Here is a 13,969-nt window from a genome sequence, read left to right on the forward strand (position 1 = left end):
GAAGTAATTTAAGTGCATAGGATTTTTTTTTCTTTCAAAAAAAAATAAAATTAGCAGGAATTTATAAGGATCGGACCGGAACCTAGTAGCGAGACAATCTGTTTCCGGTAGGACTGCTTTATGAGTCTTACTACTGGTACTACTGTTAGGAGCAGACCGCAGTTTGAATTTTGTTAATTCGCGATGCCTTCGGAAAATCTACGATGGGAAACTTTAGAGGCTCTAAAAAATTCCCCTAAAGGAAAAGTGACCTTCGACCCGTACTGGTCACAGAGAGGAGAGGTAAGCTATGTCCGGTTAGCATCAGCTAGCTTCTTTCGGTGGAAGCTAGGGCTACTTGTTTACTTTTAAAACTCAGTGGATTTATTTTATCGGTTTATCCTTTATCAATTTCATCTATCAGTTTAATTGCGCATGTTTATACAAAGAAACTTTTTTCAGGTTATGGTGACACAACTAGCATATGGTGTAAATGAAAGATGCTTTATTTAAAAATGTTTAAATTTCCTAAACCATTGTTCCCCAATATGCCCACCAGGGGGCATTGTTTCCACCACAGAAAGCTAAGTTTCACTTTTGTTTTTTCTCTTTAGGAGACGAAACTTAAACATCCTGATAGAATATGTTTTGTGGTTATTTACAAACTGGTTTGATAGTCTGATTTTTTTTTCCACATTCCTAAACATTTGATATCATGCAACTCTGGAAGAAAATAATCTAGTTTTTAGTCTGCTTGTTTCATGTAGGAATCCTCCTTATTTTCTATCACAGCAGGTAAAACAGACTGTTGTGCAGAAACAGATGCAGATGTTTTCATTTATAATGAGGATTTTCCACAGATTGACTCTCATTACGTCATCGTTCCAGTTTGAGTTGTCAGCCCACATCTAAACATCTCCTTTTGTTCTTGCAGCATATTTTGGCCGGTTGTAAAGAGACCCTCAGTCTATCCTCTCAGTCTGCAGTCATATTGGAGCGGATAGACTCTTTGTCCCTGAACAAATCGTCCTTCCTGGACCTCAGCACCACAGGCTCTGAGGAGAGTCCAGCCTCTGTTTCCTCCTCTGGATCCACAGCAGACCTCGGCGGAAAGCCAGCCACACTTTCCTCAACCCCATCTCAGAAAAATCAACAGAAAGATGTAAGTCATTCCAATCTGCAGAGGCTTTTTCAAACCTTTTGTTAAAAGGAGGAGCATATTGCTGGAGAACCTCTCTGTGAGTCTTTCTCTCTCATTTCAGATTTTGGGGTCATTAACAAAGCTTAACGCGCTGCAGCAGGTCAGCCACAAGGAAAAAGATGAAAGTCCAGAGACAGATGTCAGGGAAGACTCTAGTCCTTCCCCCCCGCTGGCCATTTCCCTGCTCTCTCCTAAAGCCATGGAGACGGCTGGGTGCATCATCCGCTTCCAAGAGGCGCAGCGGGAAAAAGCCAAGGTCCGACTCTCAGGCTGCATAATTCTTCCTATCTGTTATCAGCTTTATTTAAGCTGCACAGACCAACCATAGAAAACTTATTTGACAGTGCTGAAATTCATCCTTTAAAAAAATAAAACTGTGGATCTGATATAAAAATGACACAGCTATGTGTCTGTAAAGGTAGGATTGTGGTTCTGGAAACACAGAAGCCTTTTCTTTAGGCTTCTTTAGGCTTTTCTCATTGTTGCCTCTTGGGCAACCATATTTCCCATTTATCATTCAAGTAAATTTCATTGATAGCTGTCAGACTCAGACTTTATTCTTTTTTTCTCCCTCTAAAAAAAAACATTCTTAAAAGACTTTCAGAAAGCTTTTTGTACTTTTTGATGTCATGTTAAAAAGAAGAAAAGTATGCAAAAACCTGGGGTTTTTGTTGGAAAAATGTCAAAAAATGATGGTCAGCTCAGACCTTTTAGATTTTGCTGCACCTTAGAAATCTTAGCCTGGTGGAAAGCGAGTTTAAATTCACTGCAGCTGAACTTCTGTGGCCTAGATCTGTTTTTCTAACCCCTTTACTCATCTGAATCAATGTCTTAAAATCCTGTTGGCTCAGGCGGCGCTCCGAGAGCGGCAAGCAAAGCAGGAGAAGCTGGTGGAGTCTGTGGCGAGCGCCGAGCTGGAGCACCTGAAGCGCTTCGAGGAGCTGAGGGAGCTGAAGCAGAGGCAGGAGTCCCAGACCATAAGGGACATGGATGACAGAGAGTGAGAAGTGAACACACAGGACCAATTAGAGCGATTGTTGAAATGTTTCTGAGCCCAAACTATCTTCCTGCTCCACTGCAGAACCAAAGAGCTAATGGGACGTCACGAGAAGCTGAAGGAAGAGCAGCGACACCGAATAAAGGTACGAAAAATGGCTGCTGGACAGGCAAAAAGAAAAAAAATTTGATAATAAAAAAAAAATATTGCGATTATATTTTTATTTTCCTCTGCACTAACCAGAACCACATAAATGTTTTACTACAGGATTTAGGGGTTTTCACTACCTTGGAAGCTTGCGTTTTTAAGAGTCCATTTTTGCAGGACTTTATTATAACCTTTGTGTGGAAAAGCACTAACTTCTATTTGCATGAATCTGCAAGCTAGCTGATTTTCTGTCTTCTTGCATGTGTGGTTGCAAACCTAGTCTGTGCATATTGCTGCCACCTAAAGGGCTGGAATAAGATATTAAGCAACTTACCAGCCTAGTGAACTATCCCCACCCGCCAGCGGCCAAAATCATTTTTGCCTGCAAGTGGTCTAGCCTCGATCAATGCCCCAGGCCCTAGAACTGGTGGGCCAATCACAGCGCAGAGATGTGTTTTGAATTTCTGGATGCAAAGTGGGCAGAGTTTTGAGGGCGTGACGACAAAGCTGCGCAAAGCACAACAAGGAAGATGGCAACAGCTATTGAACATTCTCGTTTGATTCAGCCTGGGAATCAGTTTTGGAAGGATTAGACTTGGGGTTTTCATTGAAACTTGAGCAGGAAGGGGATCTATGCTCATTAATTTTTGAGAAGGACGTATTCGCCATTTTACTTACAGGATGTTTGTTTACACTCCCACCCACCAGCTTTCTGTCTCAATTACTACGTCACAGTCGGTTGCTCTCATTGGTCAGAGTGTTGGCCAATAGGAACAGACATGGTTTGAAAGAAAACGGCTTGTTCTCATCAAAAATCTTCCGATGTCTCATTCATCACCAGACTAAATTACACATTTAATCTCACATTTAGTCTGGTTTATCAGGCTAGCATCTTACACTTGTTAAATTTGAAATCTTCATTTTTATTAAGAAGAGAAAACCAGACATTCCTGTCATGTTGTAGTGGTCTACACCTCGGAAATCTGGAGCTAAGCAACATGCCAACATAGGCGATCTGGTTGTTTGCATTAAATGTTCATAATAATTTCTGGCTCTAGTTCCAACAGGTTTGACTTTTACCAATATTTTATTTACAAAAATCAAACAATATAATCATTTATGTAAAACATGTGAGCTAAGAATGTCCATTTATGTAAAAACAAATGTCAGCTAAAAAATACTTAAATGAGGAGCTGTTTATACTGTAGTTCTCCTTCATCTGACACAGGACATACAATTTTGTTAAAACTCATCAACTGCATAAAATCCTTTATGTTCTGTTTGGCTTCTGTGAAAGTGAAACTCCAGCCTTATTCTGGAGTAGTGTCCATCATAGAGGCACCAATCAGCTGTTTCTCTGGTTTTCAATATTTCCAAAAATTAACTTTTTTTTTTAGCTTTTAAATTGAAGAATCTCTGACCTAAAACAGTTAAATGTGGAGCAGGTAGAAGCTAAAATAAAGGATTTATTATTTTTTTAAACTATTTATGCTTCAAGTCTTCCTTCTTTATGCAGAAGTAACCAGGTAAAGTGTGGTTATTAATATTTCCTTAAATTTATTATATTATATATTACCTTAAAACAGTTAAACCCATAAATATGGAACTTTTTTCTTTCTTTTTTTTTTTTTTTTTTTTTTTACATTTCCTTAAATCTTCTGCCCAGCATCATCCTCCTTTTTCTAGAAGGTCCCAAACCTGATTACATCCTAGAAGTAAACTGTTCAGGCGCTATGGAGCATTTATTAGCTCTCCTACCTTGCTGGGTTTAGGTTTTTTTCATCATCAGGGCAGAAAATATGAATAAACGTTGGACCAGTTTCATTTGTTTCGATCACGTCTGCTTTAGAGACGTGTTCTTCGCATCCGTTCATGTGAGACCTAACATGATCGCAGCAAAGAGTCTGTCAGGACGTTTCAGGCTGGATTCCCTTTTCTCCATCAGATCCTGAACCTGCGAGTGAGGGAGCTGGAGCAGCAGCGGCTCCGCGAGGCGGAGCAGGAGAAGCAGAGGCAGGCGGAGGGCAGAGAGAGGCTGCGGAGGCTCAACAGCATCCAGGAGGAGATCCTGCAGCTCAACCAGCTGCTGGAGCCGTCCGCCCAGACCGACTGCATCCTCCCGCCCGCCAGCCTCGTCTCCCACAGCTCCCGCGGCAACCAGCTGTGCTCCCAGGTGTCGGAGGTGGTGAGAAAGACGGCAGAGGTCAGTAGGACTAGGTGGTGGCGGTTTTCCCCTTCCTGCTGTTCTGTTCGGTAGCTTCCTTCTCCTTCTGTTTAGGGAGAGTTTCCCAGCCCAGAGGATATGGATGCGGCTGAGCAGGCGCTCTGCGAGATGAAGTCGGTGATCCGGCAGATACAGGAGGAGGCGGCCAGGGTTCAGGAGCAGAAGAAGGTTCAGCAGCAGGAGGAGGAGCGGAGGAAGCAGGAGGCTCTGCAGGCGCAGCAGGAGGCGCAGAAAAAGGCAGAGCAGGCGGCCAAAGAGAAAGCTCAGAAAAAAGGTGGCGAATCGTAGATCTAAGAAACACGGTGGATGTAAGTCTGTAGGGATTAAGTTGTTTTAAAAGCAGATGTTTTCTATCAGGGCTGCAGAACAGCGCAGAGGAGAGCACCATGAAATGGTACAAAGAGCTGCAGGACGCGGCCGCTCAGTGCGCTGAGTCGTTCCAACAGCTCAACGCTCCAAAAGACAGCCAGGTGGGTTCAAACCCGCTCTGCCTCTAAATTATCCTCAGAGATTATTGCAGGAAGCATTTTTCTCTCTCTAAATATCTGTTACATTCCCTTCCTGCTGGCTTTAGACAAAGAAACTGAAGCTGGAGCTGCAGAAAGCGGCCACCATCCCCGTCAGCCAGATCTCCACCAACTCTGGATCGCAGCTCAAGGAGATCTTCGACAAGATCGACAGGCTGCTGTCCGGGCGGGCCGTGGTGTCTGGGGGGAACTCTGTGTCCACCTCGCAGCATCCTCTGGGCCTGGAGTTCGTCAGCTACAAGCTGGCCGAGAAGTTTGTGGTGCGTCTTTAACAGGAAGCAGAAACTCTTTTCACCTCCTGCAGATATTCTTCTTATCCAAGCTTGAATTCACCTGGTTCATAAAGTTTTGTAGGTACAAGTTAGAAAACGTGTACCCAAGTTTGAGCAGGAACGTGTACCCAAGTTTGAGCAGGCAGGAGTTTTTTTTCTAAACACTTATTCTTGGTAGAGGGGGAGAAAAAAAATCTCTAAACTTGAAGAATTTTTAACAATTTTCTCGATGATCTTGGGTAGAAACAAGGTGAGGAGGAGGTGGCGTGCCACCATGAAGCAGCCTTCCCCATCGGCGTGGTGGCCTCCGGTATCTGGGAGCTCCACCCTCAGGTGGGCGACCTCATCCTGGCTCACCTGCATAAGAAGTGTCCGTACGCCGTCCCGCACTACCCGCCCATGAAGGACGGCACACCGGTGGAGGAGTATCAGAAGTGAGTGGTTCAGAGATGCTTCCAGGTCTGAAAAAGTTTCGCCTCCATAACGGCGTGTCCGTGTCCCCTCACCTGCAGGATCCTGGGTTACCGTGTGGATGACTCTGGGGTCGAAGGTCAGGACAGTTTTCTAAAGAGGATGTCTGGCATGATCCGTCTCTACGCCGCGGTGATCCAGCTGAAGTGGCCGTACAACTCAAAGCAAGGGGTAAAAAAAAACTAACTTCCTGTTTGCATCCCATCATGGCTAACTCTAAACTAAGATCTGATTGGTTGTGATCTGTGGTCCCTCAGTCTGTTCCTCACGGCCTGAACCACGGCTGGCGTTGGTTGGCTCAGATGCTCAACATGGAGCCTCTGGCTGACATCACAGCGACGCTGCTTTTTGACTTCCTGGAGGCAAGTCCAAACTGGATCTAACATTCTGGTTCCTGTTGCTCCAGACGTCACCCGAAGCTTTGAATCCACTGCTGGTTTTAAAGGTTAAAATGTTTTTTTTGAACATCCTTTAGGTTTGCGGCAACGCCTTGATGAAGCAGTACCAGGGTCAGTTCTGGAAGCTCATCCTGCTCCTGAAAGACGAATACTTCCCCAGGTACGACCTTAAACGTGCGACCTTCTTAAAGCCGGCAGGTGAAACAGAGCAGCGGTGAGATGTAAGATGTTCTCTCTGCTTCCTCTGCAGAATCGAAGCTGTGACCAGCACTGGAGAGATGGGCTCCGTCATCAGGCTGAAGCACTTCCTGGAGGTTTGTCGCTTTTAAGAATATCGTTAGAATATTTAGAGGTGAAACTTCAAGGAGTATGTATAAAGGAAAACGGAAAGATTCACGATATTCCGAAAGTGGTCTCTTTTCTTTTTATTAAAGAAAAATATCCCCCATCCTTTGCCTTGTTTAGATTTTTAGGCTTAAATCCAAACAATCCAAATCAGTGAAAGCTGCTCTTTCTAAAGCTTTGCTGAAAAAAACCCACTAGTGTCATCTTTATAGCGCTGTGTTGTTTTTAGTTTACCAGATTAAAAAGATCAAGGACACTAGAAAAAAGGAAGGATGCAGGAGATGGAGAAGAAAATGCAGTGTTAAAAGCAATGATTAAATTCTTTTTTTTCCTTTATATTTATGCAAATGTTGAAAATACTCTAATCAAGTTTAATCTTCTCCAGCTTGAGTTAAAGTCATAGGGAAGTCAAATGTACTCTTTATCAGACCATATTGTCCCAAACTTAATTTTAAATAAAACATTTTTTAAATCCTGTCTTAAAACCTGTGGGGTTTTTTTCCCTTTTCTTATGCAGGCCAGTCAGTTATACGTCAGCTTTTACACTTAAATTAGGCCAGTCATATATCAACGGTCATCTGTCAATCAAATTTTTTCGGTCATAGCATCTTGATTCATATGTCGCAGCTAATATACACAACAGTTGAAATAAGAAATAAGAATCATTATTGAGTTCCGTCCCAGTGTTCACAGGGATGGACGTCTGTGTCTTCAGCAGGCGTAGAGCTAACAGAACTGGCAGCGTTGCGAGGCAAGGGCTCAAACATGTACGGCTGGAAGCCTTCTACACCAAACCAAGCTTCTGGCGTCCTCTCCCACAACATCTTCGTCCCCACTTTCCTCCTCTGAATAAAAATGTATGATGGAGGAGACTCATCCACAACCTCCGACACAAAACTCTCCTCCTCTTGCATGTTTCCGCCTTCCATAGCGTTCCTTGACAGTGTTGTTTCTAAGTCACCAATTTAGTGCTACTTGGTCCCAATGGAATTTCCCCTTGAGAACCTAATAGCACTAAGTTGCTAACTGGTTAGCAAGATGCTTCTGAGAGATTGGCCCCAATCAAACGTGCTTGTGAACCTTCCACAAGAACAATCCTGCCCCCTTGATAATCGACCATCAAATTCACTTTATTCACTCATGTAAAGTTGTGCACCACTCGGGAGAATTCAGAACTGCAACCGTTGGAACAGCCGCTTCCCTCCGACTTTAAAGGCTGCTGTATTCATGAAAACAGCGGCGTTGCTCTAAATCAAAGCAGCGGACAACTAAACGGCCCGGACTAAATGTTGCCTGATTTTTCCCTTAATGAGAATCTTAGAAAATAGATTTTCTGACAGATTGATGATGCAGCCCAGAAAACGTATTTCTCTGTAAAGATGAAACCTTTTCTGTTCCACTCAGACTTCGCTGCAGAACCGACAGATCAGTCCACCTAAAGGCCAGCTGAGCTCCGGGTTCTGGAGGTCCTGACGGCTCAGACTGATGGAGGAAACCTCTGCTTTGCTGCTCCGTCTTCTGACAGAAGAGACGCTGAACGTCTTTCTGACCAGAAGTTTACATGCGTGTCCTGGAACCAGAGATGTTCTCCTGAGTTTCTGAACATCTCGAAGATTATCTCGAAAACATCATGAATGAGGATCATACGTGCCTTTTGTTCCTCCTTCTGTTGAACTTTGACCCACAAAACCTTATTTTTACTTCTTACAATATACTTCATTATTTTCTCCAAACTAAAGTTCCAGGACACGATGAGTTTGGACACTAAAAAACCAGCAGAGACGCTTTGCAACCATCTTTGGTTTAGATGTGACCGATTGTTTTAGTCTGATTATTTATTTGCAGCTGTGTTTCATCAAAGAGCTTTAACGATAACGATGTGCTGCATTGAAAGATCTCCCATTTCTATGTTTTTTTTCCCTGAACCTGAATCCTCCGATTGTTTTGCAGTTTGATGATCTCTGATGGATCAGTTCAGCCTCCTAAGTCGCTGTTCGAATCTAAATATTGATGGTACATTGGGACGTATTTATTTTTCCATGAATCCACTGTGTGGAGCTGAGAGATGTTATATCACATAAATGTTATTATCCTGGAAAATGAAACATGTTCTGGCTGCTTTTTTTTTTTTCTTTAAATAAAATCCTGAAGCGGTTTATTGTGTTTGTATAGAATCGTGTTCTGAATGTTAGATTAAATATCAGCTTCTGAACGAATGTAATCTATAGAAATCAAAAAAGTACCTGCAACAAATCCCCAACAACAGTTTAAGTCTGTTTTCTGTCTTTCTATTGAAACATTTCTTTTTTAGCTATAACTGTTTAAATACCTGTTTGTTTGTTTTTTTTGACAAACCTTCCTCCAATGTGAGATTTTCAAGCTGCAGCTTTGTGCCACAAAGTTGTAGAAATGCAGTTTGACATCAATGCTCCAATCATTTACTCACCTCAGCATGCAGTTTGCTATAAGACAACTGGGGGGAAATCAGATTCCCACTGAGGAATGAAATGTCCTACACTGAAAAAAAATAATGCAACCCTTTTTGGCATTTCCTTAATCATTTTAGTTACTTTAACACAATTGTTTAATTTTAGAAGGTTAGTATGGAGGATAAAAAGTGCCAAAATTAAATAAATAAATAACTACAGCATTAAATAAATAATTAAATGTGGAATTAAATAAATGTGTCATTCATTAATTAAAACCACGTCACTAATATAAAGTGCCTCAATTAAATAAATAAATACAGCGATAAACAATTAAATGTGTAATTAATTAAATTAAAAAGGAATTAAATATATAAATGTGTCATTAATTTAATAAAATACATCTTCATTTTATAAAAAATATATATATATAATTATTTCAGTGTGCATTTCATTATTTCATGGTCCTGTGTCGCAGTGCATCGAAACCATTACAAGAATCTGTCAAACTCACCCATCAAAGTTAGGGGGCGGTTATCCAACACCTGATTGGTCACCCTGCACATTAAGGCGAAGCAGATCGATTACAGAGACTGTGATCCACAGGTTGTGAACATACTCTGATACAGTAGGTGGCGACTTGATTCGCCATAACCCCGCCCCCTAACTTTGATGGGTGAGTTTGACAGTTTCTTTTAATGGTTTGGATGCACTGCGACACAGGACCATGAAATAATTAAATGCACACTGAAATAATTATGTATATTTTTTTATTAAAATGAAGACGTATTTTATTAAATTAATGACATTTATATATTTAATTCTGTATTTATTTAATGAATTACACATTAAATTAATTGTTTGTCACCATCTATTTAATTGTGGCACTTTATATTAGTGACGTGGTTTTAATTAATGAATGACATTTATTTATTTAATTCCACATTTAATTAATTATTGACACATTTAATTATTAATTTAATGCTGTATTTATTTATTTAATTGTGGCACTTTTTATCCTCTATAGGATAGGACATAAAACACTTGTGTTAAAGTTAGTGTTGTGCCGATGCCATTTTTTGGCACCGATACCTGGCTGTGCAGTATTTGCTGATACCATCTATTTGAAATTTATGTGTTTGTGTGTATATATGAAGAACTGCATACTTGGATGTAAAATAGTTGCCATCATGGCTTTGTCAAGCTGCTGCCTATCTTCGTGAAGCAGGAAAAAGACTAATACAAAGGGAATCCAGTAGAACTTTTATTGCCTACCTGGGATGGTTGACAATAGTTGAATAAACTATTGGCTCTTAAAATGGTATTGGTGCCATATTTGTTGTTACTCACTGATACCGATAACACCATTTTATTGCTGGATCGGGGCCCCGCCCGATACTGGTATCGGTGCAACACTAGTTAAAGTAACTAAATAAATGCCAAAAGCAGGTGCATTACTCTTTTCAGTGTAGAACATCTTCTGATCCTTTAGACGTAAAACTATAATACTATAACCTTGAGCCCGGCGGGCCGGTACATTCACAACATTCACGTTGTGTTTCATCCACATGCCTTTAATAATTTTTAAATAAATTAAATTATTTTTTTCACAAAAACTTTTTAATAGCTGTAAAAATCTGCAAACCAGGTTTGTCCTGCAACACCTGTGACTGATGTTGGGGATGTGTCATAATTATTTTTGCTAATTTTTCAACAAACGCTTCTGATTCTAATTGATTTTTTACGTTTTTGTACAGTTTTTTATTTCTAATTCTTGTTTTCAAAAAAAAAACAAAACTGTTTGGTGAGAAAAAATATTCAGTCCATCTTTTTTTCTATTCAGTTTAGTGATACTGTGTGTTCAATGGTACATTTGAAATAAACCAACGGCTAAATCTTAGGAGCATAGGCTTTGCCTCATGCAGAAGGTCTCCAATAATGTCAGTCAGCATACTGGTCTGGTCTGATTCCCTTTTCTAAGTGAAAAAAATTTATTTGGCACAATTTGGCCACTTTTGGCACCACTGTGCCAAAATCACATTTCCGCAAAGCACACTGCCCCCTAAAACCTTAGCGGCACAAGCATGCTTCAATTAATTCGGTCCATATGAAGTTTAGTTATAGTTAAGATGGGAATCTATAAAGTCTAAAGTTCATCCAAAGTTTCAAATGGGGTTTCATGGTGTTTTATCTCGGAAAAAATGTAAAAAAATATTTTTTTGGCTCGTCATCATGTCTATAATCACATTTACAATAGTGGTTCCACCTGAAAAATATTCATCAATGCCTTTCTGTTATGCAAATACAAACTATTGTATTTCCAACTTATAGTTTGGGAGCTGTACTTCCTTTAATTCACATTTGTAATTTCAGGCGGATTTTGCTCCTAAAACCCTCTGGGCTAAAGGGGTTAAACTTGTATGTTCTCTGGTTGTTTGTTAAAGGCGATTATAGCAGGATGACGATAGAGGTGAAAAATATTTTTGATGCGCAGGGAAGAATGGCTTCCCTCCATAAAAATCTAGTCTTATAGTAATACATTTTCTATCCAATTATCCACTAAATGCTACCGGGATGGGGTGCTTTACTCCACTAGATGACACCAAGACTGAGCTTCTGTTTTAGCTCCTGTATAAAAAAAGAAGTGGATAAACGCATCATATCCAGTGTTGAGTATGGTGGAGGATCGGTGATGCTTTGGGACTGGATGATTTTTGGAGTCACACCAACAATCTTTAAAAATACTAAATAAAATGAAAAAACAGGTTCTGGGCATGCTTTGGTGGCGCAGTGGTTAGCGCACACAACCCATGTATGAAGGCCTTAGCCCTTGACGCGCGTGACCCGGGTTTGAATCCAGCCTGTGGTCCTTTCCTGCATGTCTGTGACGTACATCCTTTACTGTCCACCTACTGTCCATTAAAAAGAGCCACTGGTGCTGTAAAAACTCAAAATATGAATAAAGTAAAAAAAACTGGCCCTGGAAGTTTTAGGCATCTCCTTGCTGCCAAACATCTGACTTATACGGAGAAATGATGAACAGGCCTGTTAGGATAATTATCATTGCAATGTGTGAGTTTATTACGCCCTAATATCAGCTTCCTGTTGCGTGTCAGAACTGATGTTTTCCACAGAAGTTTATCAAATTAGCACAGTTCCTCTGTCCAGCTATATACAGTTATCTTCATGCGGGAAAGATTTGGGAATAGAATGAGAGCGGCATCCTTCAGCAAAGAATAAAGTGTAATATTGCGATATGGCTGGAGCCATGGATGTCTCCTCATCTGCAAACATGTATGATGTAATGATTTGGCAGACTGGAATTGTATAAAATGCTCCTCTGTGAATCACGGTCACTTCACAAGAAGTGAGTCCAGTTGGTGAGCAGCTGCCTTCTGTGACCTAAGCAACTTCTCTGACCTGAGTAAGATTACAATTTCTATCAAAATCTGTTGTCATGTGTCGTTATTTAATGCATACACTATATTGCCAAAAGTATTTGCTCACCTGCCTTGACTCACATATGAGCTTAAGTGACATCCCGTTCCTAATCCATAGGGTTCAATATGACGTCGGTCCACCCTTTGCAGCTTAGGAGTGTGTTTATGGGAATTTTTGACCATTCTTCCAGAAGCGCATTTGTGAGGTCGCACACTGATGTTGGACGAGAAGGCCTGGCTCTCAGTCTCCGCTCTAATTCATCCCAAAGGTGTTCTATCGGGTTGAGGTCAGGACTCTGTGCAGGCCAGTCAAGTTCATCCACACCAGACTCTGTCATCCATGTCTTTATGGACCTTGCTTTGTGCACTGGTGCACAGTCATGTTGGAAGCTCCAAACTGTTCCCACAAAGTTGGGAGCATGGAATTGTCCAAAATGTCTTGGTATGCTGAAGCATTCAGAGTTCCTTTCACTGGAACTAAGGGGCCAAGCCCAGCTCCTGAAAAACAACCCCACACCATAATCCCCCCTCCACCAAACTTTACACTTGGCACAATGCAGTCAGACAAGTACCGTTCTCCTGGCAACCGCCAAACCCAGACCCGTCCATCAGATTGCCAGATGGAGAAGCGCGATTCGTCACTCCAGAGAACGCGTCTCCACTGCTCTAGAGTCCAGTGGCGGCGTGCTTTACACCACCGCATCCGACGCTTTGCATTGCACTTGGTGATGTATGGCTTGGATGCAGCTGCTCGACCATGGAAACCCATTCCATGAAGCTCTCTGCGCACTGTTCTTGAGCTAATCTGAAGGCCACATGAAGTTTGGAGGTCTGTAGTGATTGGCTCTGCAGAAAGTTGGCGACCTCTTCGCACTATGCGCGTCAGCATCCGCTGACCCCGCTCCGTCAGTTTACGTGGCCTACCACTTCGTGGCTGAGTTGCTGTTGTTCCCAAACACTTCCATTTTCTTATAATACAGCTGACAGTTGACTGTGGAATATTTAGGAGCGAGGAAATTTCACGACTGGATTTGTTGCACAGGTGGCATCCTATCACAGTTCCACGCTGGAATTCACTGAGCTCCTGAGAGCGACCCATTCTTTCACAAATGTTTGTAAAAACAGTCTGCATGCCTAGGTGCTTGCATTTATACACCTGTGGCCATGGAAGTGATTGGAACACCTGATTCCAATAATTTGGATGGGTGAGCAAATACTTTTGGCAATATAGTGTATGTTATGAAGTGTTATTTAAAGAGCATGTCCCGAGGATCTCTTTTCAGGAAATAAGAACCGGTGAGAGAAAGCTTCAAGGTATAAATGCAGAGCTTTCCCTCCTGCAGCACCTGATGTCTGCTGAGCTCATGTGTTTATTTGAATCAGATGTGCTGCAAACCAGAGCGGGTTGAGAACCACAGATCCAGAGCATTTTCCAATCGACGCAGTAACTGTTGATCAGACAGAAAGTCTTCCTTGATCACCTCCGCTCTATAGAAACCCATTAGGTGGCCAAGATCAGGAGAACGAAAGAGAGGAACTAGC

General features: G+C 41.6%; 1 protein-coding gene across 1 annotated transcript; it reads left to right on the plus strand.

Annotated features, from left to right (window-relative positions):
* Positions 1-85: 85 nt before the first annotated feature.
* Positions 86-8,832, plus strand: gle1 (GLE1 RNA export mediator). Its single transcript, XM_038306519.1, has 15 exons — positions 86-282; positions 914-1,141; positions 1,242-1,436; positions 2,032-2,180; positions 2,262-2,322; positions 4,270-4,527; positions 4,603-4,822; positions 4,906-5,018; positions 5,123-5,335; positions 5,591-5,781; positions 5,860-5,989; positions 6,076-6,180; positions 6,294-6,376; positions 6,467-6,530; positions 7,966-8,832. Exons 1-15 carry the CDS (start codon positions 184-186, stop codon positions 8,032-8,034), a joined length of 2,178 nt encoding a protein of 725 aa, XP_038162447.1. The 5' UTR covers positions 86-183; the 3' UTR covers positions 8,035-8,832.
* The last annotated feature ends 5,137 nt before the right edge of the window (positions 8,833-13,969 follow it).

The sequence above is a fragment of the Cyprinodon tularosa genome, unplaced genomic scaffold, assembly GCF_016077235.1.
Source record: "Cyprinodon tularosa strain WSP-4 unplaced genomic scaffold, ASM1607723v1 ctg583, whole genome shotgun sequence".
In the NCBI taxonomy this organism is placed as follows: domain Eukaryota; kingdom Metazoa; phylum Chordata; class Actinopteri; order Cyprinodontiformes; family Cyprinodontidae; genus Cyprinodon; species Cyprinodon tularosa.

Coding starts and splice junctions, on each gene's coding strand:
- gle1 (XM_038306519.1), top strand. CDS start 184: ATGCCTTCGGAAAATCTACGATGGGAAACTTTAGAGGCTCTAAAAAAT. Junction 4,823..4,905: donor AGAGAAAGCTCAGAAAAAAG/GTGGCGAATCGT, acceptor GTTTTCTATCAG/GGCTGCAGAACAGCGCAGAG. Junction 5,990..6,075: donor CGTACAACTCAAAGCAAGGG/GTAAAAAAAAAC, acceptor GTGGTCCCTCAG/TCTGTTCCTCACGGCCTGAA.